General features: G+C 40.5%; 1 protein-coding gene across 4 annotated transcripts in view; it reads left to right on the plus strand.

The window, feature by feature from the left end:
* SPRED2 (sprouty related EVH1 domain containing 2) overlaps nucleotides 1-26,036 on the plus strand; it is an 89,794-nt gene that overhangs the window by 37,800 nt on the left and 25,958 nt on the right. For 2 of the 4 annotated variants that reach the window (XM_045011417.1, XM_045011418.1), the window contains exons 2-4: nucleotides 19,966-20,143; nucleotides 21,122-21,290; nucleotides 24,108-24,172. In XM_045011417.1, the coding sequence (XP_044867352.1) occupies nucleotides 19,966-20,143; nucleotides 21,122-21,290; nucleotides 24,108-24,172 (412 nt within the window). Of the gene's footprint in view, nucleotides 1-5,493; nucleotides 5,550-5,834; nucleotides 5,854-19,965; nucleotides 20,144-21,121; nucleotides 21,291-24,107; nucleotides 24,173-26,036 lie in introns of those variants that run through there. The other 2 variants (XM_045011420.1, XM_045011421.1) reach the window with 2 other exon arrangements.

Consider the following 26,036-nt stretch of genomic DNA (forward strand, 5'->3'; position numbering starts at 1 on the left):
GAGATGATGGTTACCAGTCCTTCTGTACTGTACTCTCTGCTGCTATCATGGGTGCCCCTGGCTGAGGTCAGCCGGGGGCGCAAAAGACAAAAATGGGAATGACTCCCCGAGTCAATCCCTCCTTTATGGTATCTAAAAATAGAATCAGTCCTGCCTAGAGTATGGGGCAAGTGTACTAGAGAACCAGTGTATCAGAGAACCAGAGAGCACAGCCTCTCCGTGTCAGATCCCGCAGAAATGATGAGCTGCATGCCTTTCACAGGGGGTGCCCCTGCAACAACCCCACCTGTTGCTTCCCTCCTCCCCCATCCTTCCTGGGCTACCGTTGCAGTGTCCCCCCATTTGTGTGATGAAGTAATAAAGAATGCAGGAATAAGAAACAGTGACTTGTTAGTGAGATAAAATGAGGGGAAGGCAGCTTCCAGCTGCTATGATAGTCCAGACAGGACATTAAGCAGTGTGTGGGAGAGGAGCCCAGCATCCCGCTGCTATGATAGTCCAGGCAGAACAGAATCTTTTCTTTACACATGAAGGGTGGGGGCTGATGGAGCTCAGCCCCCTGTTGCTATGATGAAGACGGTTACCAGCCATCCAGTACCATCTACTGGGAAGTAGTAGCACTCATGGGCTGATGATGAGGACGGATACCAGTCCTTCTTTACTGCACCATCTGCCACAAGGCTGATGATGACGATGGATATCAGTCATATTGTACCATCAGCCACCAAGGAGGCAGGGTGAGGATGCTACAGTTCACTGCCGCAGCATCGCGTCTACCAGCAGCATTCAGTACACATAGGGTGACATTTAAAAGAGTCAAGAGACGATTTTTTTCCCTTTTCCTTCTGGGGGTGGGGGTGGGGGGTAAATTGACGAGCTATGCCCTGAACCACCCCGGACAATGTGTTTGACCCTACAGGCATTGGGAGCTCAGCCAAGAATGCAAATGCTTTTCGGAGACTGCAGGAACTGTGGGATAGCTTGAGTCCTCAGTCCCCCCTCCCTCCCTCCATGAGTGTCCATTTGATTCTTTGGCTTTCCGTTACGTTTGTCACACAGCAGCGTGCTGAGTCCCTGCTGTGGCCTCTGTCTGGAGATTTTTTTTAAAATGCTTTGGAATTTCGTCTTCTGTAACGGAGCTCTGATAGAACAGATTTGTCTGCCCATGCAGCGATCACATCTGTACGGTCCATGCTGGAGCTCTTTTTGGATTTGGGACTGCATCGCCACCCGTGCTGATCAGAGCTCCACGCTGGGCAAACAGGAAATTATATTCAAAAGTTCGTGGGTCTTTTCCTGTCTACCTGGCCACTGCATCCGAGTTCAGATTGCTGTCCAGAGCGGTCACAGTGGTGCACTGTGGGATACCGCCCAGAGGCCAATACCGTCGATTTGCGGCCACACTAACCCTAATCCGATATGGTAATACCGATATTAGCGCTACTCCTCTCGTTGGGGAGGAGTACAGAAACCGGTTTAAAGAGCCCTTTGTATCGATATAATGGGCCTCTTAGTGTGGACAGGTGCGGCGTTAAATCGGTTTAACACTCCTAAAATCGGTTTAAACGCGTAGTGTAGACCAGGCCTTAGATAATGTTTTCACCCCTCTTAGCCATGAGAGGTGTTAGGACCCATCTGCGCTATGAAATGCTTACGCAATGATGTTTAACTTAGTGGGGGAACTGACTGTGTGTTAGAAACATTGTCTGGCCCTGACTCTGTGGACAGAATCAAAACCATGTTTAAAAAAAAATTCTTCACGCCTGATGTTTATAGACCATTTGTCTCTTATGAAATGCTTTGTCTACGCTATGAAGCCTAGTTGCCTAATATATTTAGGGATATTACTTTGGAATAGCATGGTTGTAAAAGAAGAACCCTGAGAGAATTACCTTGTTATATTTAGATCTACGCATTTTTATAGTCTTGCTTTTTTTCACCAGCAAATTAAATGTGCAGCATAGTGGGATCCTGCTATTGGTTGGGGGTGTTTTCAACACTACCTGACTACAAATAAGTAGACTTTCAACTATTTTTGAGACAAGCACACTGTAAAATTTGACACGATTCTTACGGGTGTAAGGCTAGAGCAGGGGTCAGCAACCTTTCAGAAGCGGTGTGCCGAGTCTTCATTTATTCACTCTAATTTAAGGTTTCGTGTGCCAGTAATACATTTAAATGTTTTTAGAAGGTCTCTTTGTCTAAGTCTATAATATATAACTAAACTATTGTTGTATGTAAAGTAAATAAGGTTTTAAAAATGTTTAAGAAGCTTCATTTACAATTAAATTAAAATGCAGAGCCCCCCAGACCGGTGGCGAGGACCTGGGCAGTGTGAGTGCCACTGAAAATCAGCTCACGTCCTGCCTTCGGCATGTGTCCCATAGGTTGCCTACCCCTGGGCTAGAGCATTCTCTTCCCATCGCTGCTCTGATCACATCTTTTGAGTACAATGTGACTTGGACAAAGGCTAGATTGGAAATCTTTGTGGGCAAGAAGAGCATATAGAAGTAATAGGCACCCATTAAATTCTGGATAGAAAATGTTCCAAGTGAAGACTTTAAAGGTTGTTTTACTGCTCCTCTTTTAAGGTGCACCTTTTTTTAAAAAAAATAAATCTTAGACATACAGATAAAACACAGCACCACTGGACAAGTGGTCCATTGTTAATATTTTGCTGTTAAATTTTAGTCCCATTAATTTTTTTTTAAGTGGTTGACTTCCTTCTCCTTAATTGTAATTACTCCAATAGCCACAGGGAAAATAGTCTTCTCTTGCCCAGACCACTGCTTCAGCTCTTTGAACTGTGCTTGTTGTGGGTGTATAGGCAGTGGAACACAGATGTAGTGCCTCTTTGGCTGTGCAATTCCAGTGTTTACTTTAGTCTTCTAGTAGCAAAACTATGCAGCAGTAATGTGTTCCACTCCACATTAGAAGACATGTCCATATATCAGAACAGTCACACTGCAGTCCAAGTCAGGAAGCATACTAAAATGTTAGAGGACAGTCAGGGTAGCACAAAACATGCACTTAGTCTCAAACACTGGTGAGTTTTTTTGTTTTTTTTAAAGGATTGTAGCACTGTTGCCAAACTGGGAATTGAAGTTTGGGTAGTATATCTTCAAACCTGGAGGGTGTTTGAAAGAGTGACAATCTAGGCTGATATTCCATTACAGGCTACATAATAATCTGTATTTTATCTCTGCTTTTGAAAAAGCTTTGAAAACCAGATGGTGCAGCAAAATTAGCTACCTCGTTTTGTTTCACACTTTTGGCTTTCACACTTGGGTTTCTCTGATCCTCAGATTAATGGATCTGATATTAGAATTCAGTTTCTTTGAAACAATTCTTAAACGGAAAGTAAGTTTAGCCGATGTTACAGTGTGTCTTTCAGGAGCAGCCCTGTAAGGAGACTATCATTCAGTCTTCCAGATCTCCCCTTACTCCAAGGAGGGACATACCTTGTCACAGCTCTATATTTGATTCAAGGTACATCCCCCTGGTGCAGCTGCACTGCCCAGTGCACTGGTGGGCCAGAGCCACCTTTTCAGGAATGGAGATAGTGGTTCTGCAGAGTCTGCTTCTTCCCCAACCCCGATTGACCTGGGAAGCCAGAACAGGGAAGTAAAGCAGCAACTTACACCCCTGCACAGATATGCAGGGCAGGTCACCATCTCGTTGTATATAAGGAAGTTGTAAATATTCGCATATCGAGATATACCATGTCACTGTTGATCTTTTATGAAGTTATACCTTAATTGTCCCCCTTTTTAGTGAAAACAATTACCCATCAAATTTAAGGGCCTTTCTATACTACAAACAGAAGAATTCGGGATAGGGTACAACACAGTTGTCAGTTGACCTAGTTACAAACAAAGTTAAAATGTGTTGTTCCTATTTTGTGCTATCCAAGTCTCTAGCAAGGCTTGGGAATATAATTAGTCTTGTGTATGCTACAAAATAAAGCAATGTTATAAATGGGTCATCCTGGCATTTTCACTTGTCCTGCATACAGACTGCTGTAGTTTAAAGTAAAATGTATTTTTCTGTTCTAAACCCCTTTCATTTTCTCATAACTTTGTCACCTTTTGGACTAAACTCTTCCAGACTTCTTAAAGCTGGAAGCTTGTGCAATATCATTTCAGCCATTTTTGAGTTATGCGAACATCAAGGGGAAAATAATTTTGCCTTATGTTCTGATTACACACTTTGAGCTTGGATTACTCAAAAATGGCTAAAGCTGGAATCTTCAGACTTGTCTGTCCGCAAGGAAAATAATTCATTCATAAATCAGGTCACTACTTTAAAGTTATAAATATTTTTAGAGTTGGAATTTTCACAAGTGTTAAACATGGCAGGAAAAAAATGCTACGGCTATGCTACGGCAGTTCTGCAGAAGCATTTTTGTTTTCAGAAACAAAATGGGGAAATTTAAATGCAAAGAAACGTGTGTAACTTTAAGGGTGAGTAAGCACGAAAGCCCCAATTCACCAAAACCCTCAAACATGTTTTTAATTTTAAGCATGTACTTAAGTCTCATTGATTTCATGCTTAAAATTAAACGTGCTTAAGGGCTTTCTTGTAGTGTGACTTTAAAAGTTACATGTACTGTATATTATATAATAGAGACTAACCTGAGTAGTAATACATTCCATTTTACATTTAATAAGAAAAACAGGAATAAGAAATGCTACATGTGATATGTGGCCAACATTGTGGTAGAAACTTTTGGGAATTTCCTGACTTGAGAACTTCAGTGTTAACGTTATGCTAATTCCAGTTTCTTTTATCATTTAACTATATGTGGTACTTGGAAATACATTGACCTTGTTTACACTGCAATTTGTAATCACGTTAGTGAACACGTACTAAAACACTATTACAAATTATATCATAGACAAGCCCACTGATAGGCACATACTGCTGCTTACAGAAGTGTCAAGTAGTTTGAACTTTTAGGATTAACATGATACAATATGAACATTATTCAGCATAAACAGCTAGCACAAAGTGCAATCTGGAGGCCCTAAAGAGATTATACCTGCTTTCAACTTTGAACCTGTTTGTAATTTGGGACAATTCACTGATACGATTCTGAGGATTCTGTGTAATTTCTGACTGATTTTAGCAGTGTGTTCGTGAGCTATTATGAAATTGCTGAATTACTAATTAATGGTAGCTACAGGATTTTCTTTTAAAAAAAAAAAAAAAACAAACAAAAACCCTAACATTGAACTGGGGTGGCAAGGGGGCAGAGATCTTCAGTCAGTTCAATCTGCCTCAATTCTGAGAAGCAGGATGTTGAATATGAGTAATGATACAACAGGCCAATAATATGCAGAATAACCCTCTGATGACTCATCTAGTACAATGCAGTATATTTGTCAAGGAGACTGAATCATACATGGGGGGAAGCCACTTTTCAGGCAGCCAGCTGGTACTCAGGTCAGCAAAAGACGATCCATTTTATCAGAAGGTTTATAGTGGTAAGAATGGTAAGACAGAGCACCCGGGGTATAAAATGTAGAAGAAATGGCATCTCCCAGCAGGTATATGTATTCTCTTGATACCTATGATTTCATTTTTACATTTCCTTTTTTTTTTTTTTTTTTTTTCCTGCCTCCCCTTTCCTCCTCTGGTTCTCTTTAATTCTGCACATAATCTGTAAGTAAATACTGTGTGACTTCTTCTAGGGAACACACACGTTTTCGTTTAGGCTTAATATGTGAGTTTTTCATAAGTAATATCAATCTTTTAATCTTCATCCTTTCATAAAATTCTGAGAGGAAAATAGATGCTGCCTAGGAAACAACTTGTCTAGTGGGTGCCCCCTCTTCATGGGCAGTAATTGAGGTGAGGGGTTAGGGAGAGAAGGAAGGCGCGTTGAATTGTGCATGCTGGACAATGTTTATATAATTTAAGAGCATAATTTTTCTGATTTATTTATCTGGCAGGGGAAAATGCTTAAATTGTGAATGTGTTCGTGGTATATATCCTCTTTTATTTTTTGTGAAATAGGTTGTGCTGAATTACTGAAATAGCCTTAGTGTGTATGCAAAATATTCTTAGATTAGTCTGTTATATTGTACTATATGTGCTAAAGTGAAGATTTCTTATTGAAATAAAAGATGCATTCTGCATTCACCAAAATGAAGCCGAATGAAAAAAATACATTTTACATGCACTAAAAGTATTGAGTGTATTGCTGATTTGTATGTTTCAAAACTGTGTGTATACCACATTTATCAATCATCTACAATTTTTAATGTATCAAATGTTTAAGGACTAATGGCTATAGTTGGAGACAGACATGTTTTTGTGTAAGCTTCCCATGCAGGTTCACTAATATGGCTGCATCAGGACCAGGAGCTCTAGCCTCTGAAACTGAAAATTTTTGTGAATAAGAGGATGACTTGATGGTCTGGCGTACTGAATTTCTGTTCGTTTGCTGTTGTGATACCTATGTACATGATTGCAAGAAAAATCTTGTTTGTAAAAGACAAGGATCCAGTAGCAATGGCACAGGACTGGGAGTCAGGAGGTTAGGGTGCTCTGCCCAGTTCTTCCATTGACTTGCTCTATGATCTTGGGCAAGTTGCATTTCTTCTCTGTACCTTCATTTCCTTATCTGTAAAACGGGGCCAGTCTTGAGATGAAAACCTTCAGAAGTGCTTGTTAGCATTATTTATTATTTTTGCTGATCATTACTCATTCAAACCATGTAATTCCTTGCTTTAGTTTAAGCAGAATAAATATAATGGGATTTTTATGATCGGTATGTATTACACAAATAATTTTGTGTAGTAAAGGATGAAAGTAGGTAGGGCTGGTTTAAAAAAATGTAATTTATGATGCAATTCTTGAATTGCCTGTTTATTTGGCTGGACATACTAAGGAGCACTCTTCATTTGTCTTGCATATGCTATGAAACAAATGCCATTTGTTTCTGTCATTCAATAACATGCTAATTACAACAGGGGATAATGGTAATGAGCAACAGAAATCTGTGGGGAATTTTGTTGAAATCTACAAGGATTCTCTGCCCAAATCGGCAGTGGTCTTGTGTAAAATCTGGGACACCTCAGTTAGATTTTTCTCTTCTACTCTGCTTGTCATTGCCCTTGCATTTTAATGTGAGACAGGGTGCATCATTCAAAAACTATTAGTTTAAACTGAATTTCTTTTGCTGCTGCTGGAATGTGTGTCCCAGAGTTTATGTACAACCGAAATGATTAATTGAATAATTGGTCTGTTTAAATTTAACAATTTGGTATTTTAAGAGAAGTCTCTATGCAAATAAATAATCTAAAAATCCGTTATTACTGCCACAGCAAACACTGAAAGAAGTTTAAATGAGAATCGCTCTAAAACAGCTTTGAACAGTAGTTTGACTGGTATTATAAAATTGTAACTATGCTTTAAAATTGACCTTACGATACAGCTAAAATTTCCATATGGTTTTTTAGATCATCATTGAAGCAAACAATGAGCATCACAAATTTAGTAAAAGGAAACTTACTTAAATTTCTCAAACTTCATTTTACTGTCTGTATTGTGTTACTCTAAACTGACAATGTGTGAGAGGAGAAATACTGCATTGAAAATGAGCCTCTTAATTGAGTTTGAAGATGTAAATGAACCTCCGTTTGCCACCATCCATGCCAATATAGCTTTCACTGATGTTCAGCTTTGTCCTTCTTACTCACCTACTCACAATGTTGCTACGAGGCCTTCTTCAGAGCTGCTTCTCTTCACTCAGACACTCAAGCACGGCAGCTAGGGTGACCAGGTGTCCAGTTTTTGAGCATAACATCCATGTGGGAAGGTCAGCACCGGCGACTGGACTGTTGGTGGTGCTAAGGCAGGCTAGTCCCTACCTCTCCTGGCTGGCACTGCGCTGCGCCCCGGAAGCAGCCAGCAGGTCCGGCTCCTAGGCAGAGGGGGCGCATGGGGCTCTGCACTCCCATTGGCTGGGACCTGGCCAGTGGGAGTAGGGGGGCGGTGCCTGTGGGCGAGAGCGGCTCGTGGAGCCTCCTGGGTCCCCCGCCTAGAACCCAGACCTGTTTGCTGCATGCGGTGCCAGCATAGGTGCAGGAAGTAGGGGTGCGGGGCATGCTTTCCATGCCTATGCCCTACTCCCCGCGCCCAGGCCTCCGCTCGTGGGGCCCCGACTGCTGGCTCCGTACCCGGAGCCCTGCGCCTGGCCCCACGGCCAGGGCTCTGGTCTTGGCTCTGCACGTGGGGTCCCATCTGCCAGCCCCTGCCCAGGGCTCTGCTCCTGGTCCCAGGCCCACCCCCAGCTGTGGTCTCGGCCCCCTTACCCATGTCTGGGCCCCCCACTCCTGGAGACCCAGCCCTGCTCCCAGCCTTGGGTGGTGCGGGAGGGGGTGGATAGAGGTAAGGGGGCTGGCTTTCAGCACCTCCACTACTAAAAATGTTCCAGCACCACTGGGTGCCAGGCCAGGCAGGCAGCCTGCCATAGTGCCCCTTCCGCCCCCCGCCGCACCGCTGACGGGGAACTGCCCGAGGTAAGCCCAAGCCCCAACCTCCTGTCCCAGCCCTGAGCGCCCCCCCCAACCCAGAGCACCTTCGTGCACCCCAAGCCCCTCAGCCCCAGCCCAGAGCCCTCACCTCCCCTGCACCTTAAACCCCAGCCCGGAGCCTGGCCCACACCCTGAAGCCTTCATACCTGGCCGAACTCCAGAGCCAGCACCCCCCAGCCCAGAGCCCTCCCCCCATCCCACACCCCCAACCCTCTGCCTCAACCCGCAGCCCCCTCCCACACTCCAAATCCCTCGGCCCCACCCCCCAGTTTGGAGCCACCTCCTGTACCCCCAACCCCTCATTTCCCAGCCCCACCCCAGATTGTGCACCCCCAGCAGGAGCCCTCACCCCCTTCTGCACCCCAACTCCCTGCCCCAGCCCAGAGCCCCCTCCTCCGCACTAAACCTCTCATTTCTGCCCCACCCCGGAGCCCGCAGCCCCAGTAAGAGCCCTCACCCCCTCCCATACCCCAGCCTAGTGAAAGTGAGTGAAGGTGGGGGAGAGCGCGAACCACCAAGAGAGTGGAAATGTAGTGAGCGGGGGGTGGGGCCTCATGGAAGGAGCATGGCCTCGGGGAAGGGGCAGGCTAGTGTGTTCGGTTTTATGTGACTAGAAAGTTGGCAACCCTAACGGCAGCAGTTCCCTTGCTCACCTGTTCTACTAGTTCAGTCGCTTTTTCCTTTACTTCCCCACCTACATGTTTAATTTTAGCATATACGTTGGTGGTATCATAGTATCCTAGAGCAAATGGCAGGAATTCACAGTGACTGCTCTGCAAAGCATCTCAAATCTGTCTTCAGGAAGACCTAAAATAACTACAGTAGAACCTCCGAGTTACTTATGCCAGAGTTACGAACTGACCAGTCAACCGCACACCTCATTTGGAACTGGAAGTACGCAATCAAGTAGTAGAGATGAAAAAAAGAAGCAGCAAACACTGTACAGTACGGTGTTAAACAGAAACTACTAAAAAAATACAGGAAAGGCTAAAAAGAAGATTTGACAAAGTAAGGAAAGTGTTTCTTTGCTTGTTTCATTTAAATTAAGATGGTTAAAAGCAGTATTTTTCTTCTGCATAGTAAAGCTTCAAAGCTGTATTAAGTTAATGTTCAGTTGTAAGCTTTTGAAAGACCAACCGTAACATTTTGTTCAGAGTTGTGAACATTTCAGAGTTATAAACAACCTCCATTTCCGAGGTGTTTGTAACTGTGAGGTTAGCAGGAGGCTAGCAGCATTATGAGTGCAGAGTTAAAGCTGTTGGGGTGACCTTAACTGTTGAATTTGCACACTTTCCACTTTTCAAATGACTTCAAATGTTTGAAACCTTAACTTTCAGTTTCCAGGCATTTAACTGATAAGGATGTATTTCTTAATGCTCTTACTACCTTTTAACTCAGATCAAGCTTTCCTTCACTTCAAAAGAAAGGGTTGAGTGTCAAAGATCTGGATGCCTACTTGCCTGCCTGAAGCTTTTGAAGCAATAAGCTAGAAGACTCTTTTCTGCAATTCCTCCGTAGGTTCTTCTGATTCAGATTCCAAAGTTGTCCTTCGGTAATGGTGAAAGACTTCTGGCTCCTGGACTTTATTTTCTTCTACAATACTTTGTTCTTGCCCTGTTGGCAAGACTCTGATGCCTCAAGAGATTAGGACTTTTTCTTCATTAGGACCAGAGGCAGTGGGCACATTCATCAGCTTACAACTCACCCCCCCCAACCACCATCTGGTGTAGTCCAAATAAAGCCTTAACACTTGAGTTTAGTTTGACATCCCTTTCATCATGGTGAGTTTTAGTAACAGAAGATGCAAAAAGCTCAAACATTGAGTAACAAAACCATCCCTTGCTTTCCATAAGGTAGAGGGAAGAGAAAGAGGAGACATCCCTCCCCCATGGAAACCTCTCCTGACTACTGTGGACTTCCTTGATCCTAGGTCTCTACTGCCTAGGAGGCAGGAACCCAGTTATTGTCTTCCTAGAATCGTGGGACTGGAAGGAATCTCAAGAGGTCGTCTAGTCCAGTCCCCTGCACTCATGGCAGGACTAAGTTTATCTAGAACATATCTGACCGGTGTTAACCACCCTGACAGTTAAGAATTTTTTCCTAATGTCCAACCTAAACCTCCCTTGTTGCAATTTAAGTCCATTGTTTCTTGTCCTATCCTCCGAGGGTAAGAACAACAATTTTTCTCCCTCCCTCCTCTGGCTCCTAAATGCCACTATTCCTCCACAGTCATTTGTGAGGAAGTAGGAAATCTGCTCTGCAGTCAGTGTGGGAGAGTCCATCAACTTGGTGCTCTAGAGTTGGATTTGTTCCTGTTCCTCTGAGATAATTTAGCCACCCCTTCCCCCAGGGCATTGTCTGTATTAGAAAAAAAGGTGTGTAGTTAGCATGTTAGCTAAATATACCTTTTTTCCAAGTGTAGACATGACCTGACAGACTGGGGTTGGAGCCCCCTAACACTGGCTGCATCTCCTTGTCTGCAGCTGCCTGTGCTGCAATCAGCAATGGGGAAGGAGGCAGAGGTGAAGAAGTGGGTATTCACCCACGAAAGCTCATGCTGCAAAACGTCTGTTAGTCTATAAGGTGCCACAGGATTCTTTGCTGCTTCTACAGAACCAGACTAACACAGCTACCCCTCTGATACTCTACCCTGAAGGAAGTTCATGTAGCATTTATGTGTTTAGAAAAGGCAGTTAGACAAATACAACTTGTAGAGGGGAGTTGCCAGCTTCTAAAGGATATGCTTGAAATAAATCTTCCAGAAGAAAGCATTTTAGATTTTAAAAGTATAATGGGTGACTAAAGGAAAGTAAGTATTTTAAACTACAGCTAGACGCTTTAGAAATTACAAACCTAATCATAGAATTATTTTTAAAAGGGGGCAGCGTGAAGGAGTTGGGGAAGAACCGGAATGGGTGGAAACCATGATTTTATTTTATTAAATTTGATCCTTCTTTTAAAAGGACATTGACCTAATATTAGACCAACCTTAAAACAGTAATCATTAGATAGGAAGCGTCCTGTCCTCTCTGTTGCTGAGAAACTTTTTATAAGCCATTCTCGGTACGCAGCATTTTATTGGTACTGCAGAGGCAGCTAGCTAGGAGAGATCACACATTCAATTAACAATCCCCATTCACAGAACTGTCAGAACGGTAGTGATGGCATCTTTAACGCAGGTGGCTGTCAGCAGAGAAAGCTAGATTGAGACAGTGTTTGCTAAATGAAAAAAAAGGAGATAACTGGTAGGAAAAAATGTCCAAGTTTTTAAGTAAAGGTTTCTTTCGGAGTGCTCTTTTTAAGACTCTTCTATGTAATGAATAAATAGATCCTGTTCTGAGGCTTGTGTTTTATTGCAAGCAACCCATCCTCTTCCCTCTACCCCTCATCTGTCTCTCTTCTGCCCCCCCCCCCTCTTTTAATTTTAGCTTTGCTCTTTACCAGCTGTGTCCATCAGCAGAGGAGGAAAATAATTCAGCAGGGTCTTGAAATTCTAATCTGTGTCAAATGAGGGAGGGTGTGGGAAAGAGCCATTGCAATAGATTCATCAAACTGTGAAGGGAAACAGACCTACAGGTATTCGGTTGAGCAGCTGGGGGTGGGGAGGAGAGTTGCTTCACCTAATAGCTAGCAAAATATCCAAACTCCTTACCCTTTATTCCTCTTCCCCCAAATCCAAAGGGCGAGATAGTATCATAGACTTTAAGGTCAGAAGGGACCATTATAATCATCTAGTCCGACCTGCACAACGCAGGTCACAGAATCTCATTCACCCACTCCTGCAACACACCTCCAACCTATGTCTGAGCCATTGAAGTCCTCAAATCATGGTTTAAAGACTTCAAAGTGACGATCTTTCACTCCGCAGACAGAAGTGCAATTTAAAACCTTCACTAGTAAAAAAATTATTTGATATGATGAATGTTGGATACACAGTTGCAGATATTGCCACTAAACCCCACTGTAGACAGTTAACATAACTCAGTTTTTGTCTTGATTTCTCCTTCTGGTATGGTTTGTGTGACGAACAAGGGAGTTCTATGACACCAACACATTAACACTTTATGAAGCAGTTGAGCGGAATCCTCAAAAATTGATAGTAAAATATCCTTTATATTGCAACTACTCTATATATTTGCCCCATCTTTTGGCTTTTTAGAAAAAGGTGTTGAACTATTGGTAAAATATTCATGATAGTGATTTGCTTATTACAATATCATTGTTTGTTTGTTTCTCAAAGGAAATTCTTACTAGCTTTCCGAATTTAAAAAAAAAATGCCCAGGAGCTATAACTTTAAATAGGTTGTGTTTTTCTTTCCAATAAAAAACATGTAGCAAACCACAGGCTACCTTTAGCCCCGAAGTTCCATTATGGTTTTGGTTCTGGGTGGGGCTGACTAACAGCCTTGAAACACAGTGATAGAAAAGGTTGGCATCCTGCCACCCAGTTGGATAATCTGAGCAGATGTTTTCTTCCAAGGCTTCTAACACTATTTAAGACCAATCATTTTGGGTTAAAATAGCTAAATATTCCCATTAACTAATAATTAAGAATAGATTATGCAAACAGAATAGTATGTAGGCCATAAACAAACCCCAAAATTAAGGGCAGTCTTAAAGTTTTTAGAAGCCAATAAAATGGGAAGAATTTAAGCCACTTGGCAGTTCCTCTGGTAGTTTTACTCTAACAGTGAAAGACTGACCTTTAACTAATCTTAATGGCATTCAATATACTATAAATGGAAGTTAATCAAATATTGTACATGCTTTGAATAGATCTCCTTTAAAAAAAAATGGCTGCAGCACAATAAAAGTAGATGGATATAGCAACAAGATCCTGAGTTTCCTGCTGCTCTGAACCAATAATGCTCACGTAGGATTTGTAAATTATTATTTAACTATGGAGAATGAGTTGCTTGAACTAGTCAAGGCCATAATGCAGTCACCTGAAATTATATTGCAAAGAAAATAAACAGTTTGCATTCAGAATTGTTTAGGTACTTGTATGACCCGACACTATATTAGCTAAACACCTCCCAGGTATTTATCTATGCTGTTGTGGAATAGAAAAGCATTGCTTATTCCATTTTTACGGATGGAGACCTTAGGCATAGAGACATTAAGTGAAGTTTGACAGAACTAGAAGTTGACCCCAGTTATCCTGAGTCCTAGCGCAGTGCCTTAATAGTGGAACCAAATAATAATTATTGTCCTAGGTCTTTTTTAATAGTTAGTATAGCTGGAAATAGTGGCAGTGTCGTGTCTGGTGATACATGAGGGAGGAGAGCCTGTCCCTGCTCTAAAAAGTGTACAATGTAAATATGACCTTCTGGTAACAGCTGGACACAGAATTCCAACTGACTGTATTAGAAGAGCAATTTAGTATTCTTCCTGTCTCACAAACTAGAAACTATTGTCTGGCCGTGTTGTTTTTGCTATGGCAAAGGGGGATAAAGATCTCATTTTCAGGGGGGAAATTAGATTTGTCTCCTGATGAAAAAACCTGAGTCCCCTGAAGTTACAGTTTTTAAAATGGAGAAGTCATGGCTTTCTCTATAGAACCTGCATTTATCTATACACTTCCCTGGACAACTGTAGAAACCAGGAATCTGGGGCTTATTTTTGAAATGTATTTCTTTCATCGCATGTTGTTTTGTTATGTTAGGTTTCTTATCAATTGTAATCTTAAAAGTCTTTAAACGACCAGTTTTTAGCTGCTATAACATTAGTCCAGCCCCTTGTCATTCAAGCCAGTCTACCTGGCTGCTCTCTGTCGTCTGCCGTCAAGTGAAAATGCATGAATGTTCTCTTTCTTTAGCAGTTCCCACTTTATACCAGTTGAATTGTATTTGTTACCAGCTAGCCTCAGTATTCAGTTTGTTTCTGTGTTCTTCACTCTACAGTTTGGTCTGACTTAATTCGTGTCTATGTCCCCATGGCAGTGTCCTTGGGATGACTTTTTGGCCTTATGCAATTTCCAGATATGGGGCCTGATCCAAAGTCTGTTTGAGTCTCTTCATTGGCTTGAGTAGACTTGGATCAAGCTTGTAAGACATTCCTGGCTGATGACATTGGGTACAATCCAACCAAACCGACTTCCACAACATATGATTCAATGGTGGAACTGTCAGTGACAATTAACAAAGTATCTGTCTTTTCCTACATTCAATGTCAGATTGAGACATCCAGTCAGGCAGCTGTTATACACTCGGATACAGTTGCAGGCCTTAGTACTAAAGGTGTAAAAGAGCCATAGGTCAGAATATCAGCATAGATGTCTTAATAAAAGCCGTATGATTCACTTAGTGCCCCCACGAGAATGTAAATGCGAGGGGGAGGGTAGTTTTAAAAAAAAAATTCAAACCCAGAGTTATACTAATATTTAAAACAGAAGAGCATGTGAAGCTTGTCAACGACGAGCTAATTATCTGAGATAATGGAAACATGCAACCTTTAAACATTAGAAATCTGAAATATTGGTGATTGGAATCAGTCATTAAGTCAAGTAAAATCAAAATTAACAAATTTTAGAAAGTTCCTAGCAGTGCTGTTTCAGGAAAGTGAAAGGCTCTGAATTCTGCCTAGAAAGTTAGTACTAGATTGTATAGAAAATGTTAGTCTGGGCTATAATACACTCAAGAAGTTTAAAAAAAAAAAGGAAACAAGCCATTTGTTCTATGGAAGAGTATTTTGAAGATTGTGTTCATGTCTCTTTCTTAAAATAAAGGTTGAAATTCCATGAATGCTTCCCAATAACACTAAAGGATGTAATATAGAAGCAGTTAAGCCCAAAATAGAAGGAATGCAACCTTAGAAAAACCAGAGGGAGTTGGGGAAGAAAGACAAATAGTTAATCTTTAGTAATCAATGCATAGAGATAATCTTCAGAAACTATGAAAAACAAAGCACAGGAGAAGAGAGTTCAAACATCACCAAGGCGAGTGCTTTCTTGAAGCCAGTCAATTTTTGTTTGAAAAGAATGCAGCATATGTAAATTGGCCACTTCGTATCCAGAGTGGAGCAAATAAATTATTTAAAAGTTACTGTAAATCAAATTTAGAAATTATTTTTAGTAGAAGCCAATGGCTGCATAACACATTTTACAGGGAAAATACTAATGTCTGGATCAATCAGACTCTGGACATACTCATCTGACTTTCTCCTATAGAAGGCTACAATGTCTTGAGGGTTGGGAGCAAGATTTCTGAAGACATCCCTAGTTACTTAATCTCAGTTCTACTGATGCTTTGCATATCTCATCCAGAGCTATGGGCAGCAATGTAGGCATACATGACTTTATTAAAAGCAGATGTCCAAGCAAAGCCGCTTATGACAACATCAAAATATGTTGGAAAACGTCATGGAAAGCCAATGGAAAAGTAGTGCCAGAGGCCCAGGGCAAACAGAAGGTAAAACTCTACCTTGTAGAATAAAAGCCATACTAAACCATCAGACAGTCCTTATGAAGCTGTTTTGCATGCAAATCCAATAAGAGAACCAGAAGTCTAGTAGATAAATCCGATCAAAAGGGAACCATTCTGGAGAGACTTCTCTAGAACTTTCCATCACCACAAAACAGACTACGTGATTCCTACTATACCCAGCTAGAAGCAGAGGCTCCACTGTCTGGCAGACTCCTATGTTTTGCCAAACTTGATAGGTCTTCCATTTTCCTTAGGATACTCTGTTTTTGGGTGACTTCTGAAGGTTTTCCGAGTGGGTGGTTGGATCTCCCAGGAAAAGAGGAGTTCTGAAATTAACTCTGCAGGGCAATAACACAGGCATTGGTCCATACCTTTATCTCTATCGTAAGGTAAACCGTCAGGCCTCTGTGAAGGCTTTTGTTAGGAGACAGATTCTCCATGATACAACCAGGTAGATCTCAGATCTCTGCCTTTCTGCTCTGGGTACTACTTTGACATTCCAAATGACCAAACTGAACTTGGGGGTGCAGGGCGAAAAATAATTTTACCTGTTGCCGTTTCTTTTCTCCTATTTCCTACTAGTCTGTGTGTGCATCCTGTGGCTGAAATACAGAACAGTGCTAGTTGGGGTGTCTTTTAGATACACTCCTGTCTTGGAATTTGCTTTTAGCATATCTGTGACCGGGCAAAACCCCATCACAAGATAGAAAGGGGTTAAGAGCCAATTAGTATGGGTATGGAATGGCTGCTATATGAGGAGAGATTAATAAGACTAGGACTTTTCAGCTTGGAAAAGAGACAACTAAGGGGGGATACGATAGAGGTCTATAAAATCATGACCCGTGTCGAAAAAGTAAATAAGGAAGCGTTAATTTACTCTTTCTCATAACACAAGAACTAGGGGGTCACCAAATGAAATTAATAGGCAGCAGGTTTAAAGCAAACAAAAAGAAGTATTCTTCACACAGTGCACAGTCAACCTGTGGAACTCCTTGTCAGAGGATGTTGTGAAGGCCAAGACTATAACAGGATTCAAAAAAGAACTAGATAAGTTCATGGAGGGAGCTCCATCAATGGCTGTTAGCCAGGATGGGCAGAGATGGTGTCCTAGCCTCTGTTTGCCAAAAGCTGGGAATGAGCAACAGGGGATGGATCACTTGATGATTATCTGTTCTGTTCATTCCCTCTGGGGCACCTGGCACTGGTCACTGTCAGAAGACAGGATACTGGGCTAAAGGGACCTTTGATCTGACCCAATATGGCCATTTTATGTTCTTACGTTTGAGTTACATGTGTCGCTCCTGTGCTGTAATTAGTTGCTTCTACACTAGAGAGGTGGGCCTAAGAGGCATCAGGTGATGGACACTTAGGATTCATCATCTGAAGGGACTTGGTTGCCTTTTAAGGGGCCTGAGTCTGCAGGAGAACAGATCCCTCAGGGAGATTCTGTATGAGGGGGCATTGCTCAAATACTAGCACTGAAAGAAGTCTGGAGTTACGAGAAGGGAGATTGAAGACTGAGCTTAGATGAAGAAGGGTTGATTTTTTTGGAAAGACTTTGGGTAGTAGTTTGAACTTCTGTTACTGCAGAGTTGCATACAAGCAGACGGAGTACAGGAGATCCCACCCTAACGCTAGGGGACACATTGTTGGTGAGTGTGCACCATAACAGTACCAAAGGACTGCAAAGTGAGCCAGGTGGTTGATCTGTAATAAGCCTTATTATTACTTATTAATAAGTCCTCCTTTTGACTTTTTTATTTTAAATAAGCCATTGCATTAATTTCACTTTAGTGTTTAGAGAGAGTCTTTATTTTACCAAAGTTTCTCATGCTATTTCTCGGCTGTTCCCCAGTTGCCAGACTGACTTAGTTGTCTATGTAAAATCCATAGGATGCAAATAAGCATGACGTATGGGTGTTTGGTTTCTGGTCAATGGTAATTTTGGACTACATGCCAAGCTTATTTTTAAACATATTTTTGAAGTTATTTAAAGTGGAAAATAAATCGTTAAAGGGAGAGGAAAACATGAAATAAACAGGATATTTATTTTTAACAAACGTTTTCCGAGTCATGTAGCTAAGCTAGAAGCAAGACCACTGTTAGTGACTTACTAGATATTAAAGCCTGGTTGCATTTGAGAAATGCAAGTTATATGTCAATCAGCAACCACTTTTAATGAAATATTAACTGTGTCTTGGTAAATTTAAAAAAAAAAAAAAAAAGGTTTACCATGTGTATAAGGACGAATGGTGCTGCCTCTCTATTAACCTTAGCCGGATCTTGTCAAGTTTAGAGATACTATCAGTTTGTTCAGATGCCAAGAACTTTTGCAAAAAATAAATTTCAAGCTTCATCCCTCAGGTTGAGGTCTAGCCTATTTTTAAAGGCATCCTTTGGGAACGCTGCATGGGTTTACCATCCTTTTTATGGACAGTATGTTTTGGGGACTGAACAGGTTGTGTCATTTACTAGTACAAACTTTTGGGCCTGTTTGATTTGACAGTGTGTTGAAAACTTACTAGATCAAGCAATTAGTTTCCTCTTCTTCTGTATTTTCCTACCCTGGTGTGGTGGGTCAATTAATTTACAAGCATACTCTGCATTAATATTCCCCAGTAAAAAAAAGTGAGATGAGTACAGGTCCACAGGGGTCACTGTAATGTGCTACACTGTCTCCGCATGAGGTGATCAGATGTCTGTTGTAGCATTGGAACCAACTGTGATTATAATTGTGCCTGTTGACTGTTAACATGCATGGTGACTCTTCAGTTTCAGCTCGGGACCTGATAGCCACTAGAACTATCCTTAGGCTCAATCAGTACAGCTGACCACATGCTAGACGTGGATGGTTTTTTTACTCAGATTGGTGGTAGGTGGGGTAGTAATTACACTTTTGTGCAGGACTGAACTCTGCCACCTTCTGTTTGGACTCTCCTCTTCCATGATGTGTGAAAGTCTTGTTTTGATTGCCAGCTGAGACTGGTGAAACTAATGCATTTATGGGTGTGTCTCGAAGTGAACGCTCTTCTTCAGGTGACAAGACCACTCTCCTTTTGCTTTCAGTAACATTTTTAAATGGTGAGACAAGGCTAGCAGTGTCAGAAATTCTTGCATTTCCTTGATTCCGCTCTTGTTTCAGGCCTGGGTATAGTATGGAAATTGTGCTAGTTGCATTGGTTGATCTGCTCCTAGTAAGGGATCGGCACTGATTCTCTTAGCTCTGTGAGCTGCTTCCAGCACTGCCCATGAGATCTTGATGGAACACCATGTTCTCTATGGGGTAGGTGGAGCTGCCTTAGAGTTCTTGTGTGATCCTAAAGATTAATGTTGGGCAAATTGTTCCTGTGCCCAGAGGGCATGCTTACGTGGAATATTGCAAGGTTCATTCTTTCTCTCAGGGAGCATGTTATGCTGGCTGAAGATGAGTTTCCAAATGTAATTTAATGTGTTCAGGGTGGGAGGTAGCCCTTCATGTTTTGGACACTGGTACCTGACAGGTTCCCACTCTCCCGGTGTGATACTTCAGCAGTTGTGATCATGGGAGACACTGGAGCTAGAATCCTTCCCCCTGTTCAAGAGGGGACTGCTGGCAGGATGCTTTTCTGCAAGGGGTATTCAGCCCTGGAACGTGCTTCTCTTTGTAGTCCAATAGAGCCCACATCTGTAGCCCTGCAGGGCACACTGCAAGGCTGGTCTCCCATTTGGGGTCTTTTCCTGATGGACTGGGGTAAAAGGCTTCAGGCTTGATTGTGGTGTGTTGCTTCATTTGTGTGTTGAGCTCCTGAAATTAGACTGGGCAATTACTGCTGTTTGTATAGTGACTGTGGCAGTAAAGAACATCTGCTATAAACACTTATATCTATCCTCAGATAAAACTTTAAATTGTTGCACAAGTACCTGGAGTGTAGATCTGTACTTTCTAAATATTGCAATAAATTAAACTCTTGTAAGATTATATGTGATCTCACACCGTTATTTTGTTGTTGTCGTTACAGTGACAGCTATATTGTGCGAGTCAAAGCTGTGGTTATGACTCGAGATGACTCCAGTGGGGGATGGTTACCGCAAGAAGGAGGCGGTCTCAGTAAAGTTGGCGTCTGCAAGGTCATGTACCCAGAGGGCAATGGAAGAAGTGGATTTCTAATCCATGGGGAAAGGCAAAAAGACAAACTGGTAATAGAACTTAATTCAACTTTTGTCTGTTTTCTTAGGAAAGCTACCCAAAATCAACATATTCTTATAGGAGTTTCAAAACCAAACAAAAAAAAAACTTGAAAGCAATGCTGGATTGTGCAAAATAAACCCATCCTAATTCAAATGAACAATAAATTATCATGACCTGTTTTTTAGGTTGCCATATTATCTCCTTGAGATAGCAATTGCATGTTGAACAGCAATATGTAAAGGCCACCTTTAATTCCTAAAACATGAAACTGACACATTTATTTTTCTAAGACCTAATAAGAATATGTGAGAAGTGAACTGAAGTGTAAAGAATTCATGAAGCCGGTCACGTTGTACTGAGTAATGCAATGCAAGCCTTTAAAACAGCAATGAATTATTTATGCTGCATGCTATTCAAGGTTTGGACTAGTAGAGTAAGAATGTGAGGACAAGTTGTCTTTTTATGAATTGACAAGCTCAGTTCCTTCCAATAGCTATTTATTTAGAAGACTTCTTTTATTGCACAAAATAAAATGAATAAAACTTATATTCAAATATAAATTGGAAGTTTAAAAAAAAACACCTGTTGTTTTAGTTCCCTGTTGGTTAGTTTTTCTTGTTGCTTTTAGGATACCTAATTATAAAATGGAAAAGCTTAAAAATCCACCTCTTGCAAATTGGTTTGGTACATGCTTATAATAGATGTTTGAAAATAAGCTAGTTGAATAAAAGTGGATAGTTTGGTGTAGTTTTAAGATTGTCTTATTGTCAAGAGAGCTGGGATTTTTAAAGCTTTTGTTTCATTTACAACTAATTTGACATGATTTTATATTGAATGATATTCTCTCACCAGAGTAACAGATTCATAACTTGCTTGTTTTGTGTTGGGGAGATTGTGGGGCAGGAGATTCTGGTCTGTACTAAAACAGAGACAGCCACGCCTTTCAAGTGTAAATGTAACCTTACTTTTGTGCTGAAAATTTTTAGGTGGTATTGGAATGCTTTGTAAAAAAGGACTTGGTCTACACTAAAGCAAATCCTACATTTCACCACTGGAAGGTTGACAACAGGAAGTTTGGGCTCACTTTTCAAAGTCCTGCCGATGCACGAGCATTTGATAGAGGAGTGCGGAAAGCAATTGAAGACCTCAATGAAGGTACTGAAGCTTCTATCAGCATTCTGCTTGTTTCTTTGCAGAGGAGAGGTTCCAGAGACAGGACTCACTCAAGCTAACTTGAATGCATTTCTTACTGCGGTCAGCCAATTAGCCTTTAAAATAAAGTTTAGTTCTTGTTCAGTAGAGAATTAGATTAGTAGCCTCTTGGGGAGGGAAGGATTTAACTCGGGCATTTCTTCAGAGTTTCCAATCCCTGTGTAGCCTAATCCATCAAGACCTAAGATGAAAAGATGCATTACTTATAGCTGTGGATCTAACTATAGCTAGCAAAAGAACAAAGTATTTCACATCTTGTCTTTTAGGTCCCTTTTCTGTACATGCAGCTAATGCTGCACTGGTAATTATTTCATTATATGTTGTTGTTGTGCTTTGTTAAATTATAGTATGAATTCCTATATGGACTATATCCCTTTTTATCCCTTCAAAAATTGTATTTTAATTAAAAAGATTTGTCCATACTTGGAGGTTGTTCTAAACATTTTCTTTTCGCATTATATTGCCATCAAACGAGAATAAAAATGTGTCTTCAATTCAAAATTATCCTTTATTTTGTTCTCTTTTCAGTGAAAAATAATTAATTATTTGATAAATGGCTTTTAATATATAGGTAGTTGTGCTGCGAGAGCTATCTTTTTTTCTGAATGACTGGAATAAATATATAAATATTAACAGACTATTAAGTTTAGGATATTTGTGCTAAAAATCTAGTTTCTTACATTTTTGGATCTTTAATTTTTGAACATTTTTAGCTGTCCCAACACAAATACATGGCACTCCTTGTCCATGCCTTTTAAGGTCTTGCACATCTCTACCCCAGTCTACATCTCTGTCATTATGCCCAAGTGTTTTTTGTGTGCATCCTTTTTTCACTCTGTTCCTTTTCCATTCTTCTCTGCCATTCCTTATGCTTGCAATTCCTGCCCTCATCATTCAATTCCCTCCATTACAGCAGACGTTTCAGTGATGATCCACTGAGAGATGAGATCAAATCCTCACTGGTCATTCATGCATTATGTGCTTGACCCTGTGCCATGGAAATCAATGGGAGTAGAATTAGGCCCTATGCTTCTGAACTGTATTCCTTTTCTTGTTTATCTCATATAAACTGTAAGCTCTTTGGGGCATTAAATGTGGCATCTTCTATAATATAATTCACACTGAAGCTCAATTATATTAATAATGTGTATAATCTGTATTTAAGGGAAATTGTGATAAAATGGTATTTGAGAACATTTGTACATGGCAGCAACTCGTAACTGAAGATGTATTGAAGTTGAGTAGAATTCAAGATTCAAGTATACATTTAAAGCTGTGTGGCTATTTTTTAGCTACTGTTCAAAATCAGTGCATCTGTTTATCACATTAACAGAACAAACTGATGCTGATGGGTGCACTCCTACTTAACTTCCAAATAGGCTATCCAAATTAAAACCAATAACCAGTTCTCATATATATACATTGAAGTTCTGGATTTGAGTCACTGTGACTCAATACTGTCTATGAAATCTGGTCAAATTAGCACAACCAAGCATATACATTTGAAGCTTCACTGCATTCAGATATTCTTAGAAGCAAAACTTAATCCTTAGCTTGTTTCTTGAAGTATCAGAACTACAGAAATTCTGTTCGGTATTAGTGACATTGCACAGCTCTGGAGATATGGGGGCTGGGCTTTCAACCTGAATATATATGCACATTTCTCATGAGGTGAAAATTTTACCCTTAACTCTGCATGTCTTCATGAATACTCAACTCAGGTTAGCCTGCCACAGATAAGATTAACGTTTAAAATCTTTCTGAGTTAATGTAATTCATTGTCTGCCCCAGTACAAACAATTTAATTTAAAAAAAAAAAGTTACTAAAAGCTCAGCACTTATAAGCAATAATAAAACTGTGTGATGTGGGAGGGAGAGAGTTTTGATACAATAAAGTTTGGTGATTACTCTGGTTTAATATTAAAAATCCACATACAGAGTTCCACAGCCTCCCTCCTCCCCGCCCCCAAATGTAGAGAATACTGCGGAGTCCCTTTTTAAATGCATACAATGTTAAATGAGATGAAGGAAGGATTCTTGGATGAAATTTGCAAATTTTATGTTAAACCCTAATAGTTAGCACAAGGTTAATCAGAACCTCCTCAAATTAATTTATTCTTCTACCTGTTTTGTTCTTTCTTCTGTCAACTCTTACATGTTTTGTTTACAGCGGGGAGGTGAGAAGGAAAGAGATGACTCTCTGACAAATACCTTTTAAAACAAAAATTCTTCAGAGTAGGTCGTTATTTTTCTGAACGCTAAAGACTGGCTCCCTTTCTGGTTGAGCTTTTCTGTATGTTTTGTTTGTTTTAGTAAAAATAAGTTTTCTGACTTCAGAGGTCCTTAGCTTGATGTAATTCAAGGTAGCTCCATTGATTTACATTAGTGAAGGATCTGGCCCTGGATGTTCATTCGTTATACTTTCATCACGTTTTGAAAATGAAAACACTATATAATTGTACATGCTTATCATTATTCTACCGTGATCTAATAGTACAGGAGGTCAGACAATATCAGTTCAAGGAACTCTTTCTGGTTGTCACCTTTCTAACCTACTTAGCGATAGACATTTTTCTTTTTTCTTGTTAATTTGTTACCACTTTCTCACTTCATAAGTTTATTGTGCCAGTGTAGTTTACCTGGAGAATGTAATTGTCCATGATAATCCCAGTGGTCAAAATCCAAATAAAATCCACCAACTTTTAATTTAAAAAAATCTGATGTTTAGAAGTGTCATATATTTTAATGATGTTTTTCTAGGATCTACTACTTCCTCTTCAACGATCCACAATGAGGCTGAGATTGGTGATGATGATGTGTTCACAGTAAGTAAAGTTAGTTTGAAATTGTTCTCTTTTGCACTGTGGTTCACTTGATCAGTTTTGAATGGCCCTTTTTTCATCATCATGATTTTCTTTAGTGTCTGTAAGTGATATTTCTCTGTTCATCTTCTGCCTTCCATGGCCCTAAAGTCCTACAATTGTCATCACTGTAGTATCACAATGTAGAGCAAATGTTCATAGTGTCACACAGCTAAGTAGATAATACCAAAAATAAAATATATTTTTAATTTAATTTTCAAATGACGTGGCTTTGGTGGAGTTCATGCCCCTTTTGTGTTATCTATCTGCTAGTTTTAGAGACATTGAGTGTTACTGGCATGTTTATGGAAATCAAGTTTGTCATGTTTGTGATTATTCATGAAAACTGAATTTTAAATTTGCTTGTGCAAGCATTAACGTAAGAAGTCCATCCAAGCTTATTCAAATTGCGGAGCAAACCAGATCTTGTGACTTACCTGACCAATAGCAACTACATAACAGTAGAAAATCAGCCATTCATTTATTATTTGTTGTTGTTTATAATTGTTATTTCTCATTTTATTTTGTAGTAGCATCTAAAATGTGTCTGGAGCTTTCCTAAAAGACAGTGTCCCTGTCCCATCCATAAGCTAAAAAGGTTGAATGAATATATCACATGAAATTTCAGTCTGGTCATGGATATTATTCCATGGACAGAAAAAGGCTAAATTAATCAGATTATTTGCTCAGCTCCAGTAATGTGCATCCCCACCTTCTTGTAAATGAACTGTTTGTTGAAAAACACTGGAGAAAGCAGTGGGTTAAAGGTGGATATCTTCAGAATCCAAAGTAGAAGTAATAAATATACTTTAATACTGCATTTCATTTTTGTGAAAGTGTGAAAATATTTTGTTTATTTCTCATTTCAAAAATGTGCTTTTTCTACATATCTAGGATAATGGAGGGAGGAAACGGAGCAGGAAACATTCAGTTAAATCCTGTGAATGTCAGGCAAGGCGGTGGGAGTGGGGGAGGGGAGAGCCCAAAGCTGAAAGGTAGCTCAAGATGAATTTAACTGAGCTTCCATTAGATCAGCATGGTGTGGGTCTGGACTGGTTTCCTGCAGTGTTTTGACCAGATCCTCTTGACAGTTGGCATGTTGTTCACATCTGTTCTTTTGTCACAGTTCTAAGAGACAAACAACAGCAGGCAGGGTTAAAAGGTGACTTCCTGTGCTCCAGAGCAAAACTATCATTAGCAGCTGCTTCCCAGCTACCTGCCAGAAGTGATTTATAGAATCCGAGATGGGAGAGGGTGAGGCCTCATTGGAGCCAGAGTGCTTTACTCTTTTGTAGTATTTATCCAAAAGTTACAAGATCCTTGAAAACAATGGTCTGGTGCCATTTGAAATGCATATGTATCTTCAGGCTTGTGTATTGCTTTTGAGCGTTCGTTGTAAAGTGGAGGTACTCAAAACTTGTCATGTGTACAGGTCAGCTTTGTTAGCCGTGGTGGAGATGTTGAAGCTGCCAAATGAACATTCCATTTACATTTCTCTTTAAGTGCTTTAAAAGAAAATATAGAAAATAGTTAAGGATAGTTAAGTTCTTCCTAAAACCAGTCCAATTTGTCGAGGGACCAGATGGATCCATGCAAGTAACCGAGGCCTGCAAATTCCCATGGTTTTGTCCATAATATTTAGGTTTGGGCCCATGTCTGAATAGAAAGTTTGGGGTGCTTTGGAGCAATGTTGGAAGTACTGTAGTTTAATGCTTGTGTTAGGAAAGCTGGATAAATTGTGCACCAGCTACTTTAAATATACCATCAATCCTACATTCAGTGTTCAAAGCCAGAACTGAAAAATAAACTAATTTTTTTTCCCACTTGA

This window comes from Mauremys mutica, chromosome 3 (genome assembly GCF_020497125.1).
Source record: "Mauremys mutica isolate MM-2020 ecotype Southern chromosome 3, ASM2049712v1, whole genome shotgun sequence".
Classification (NCBI taxonomy): domain Eukaryota; kingdom Metazoa; phylum Chordata; order Testudines; family Geoemydidae; genus Mauremys; species Mauremys mutica.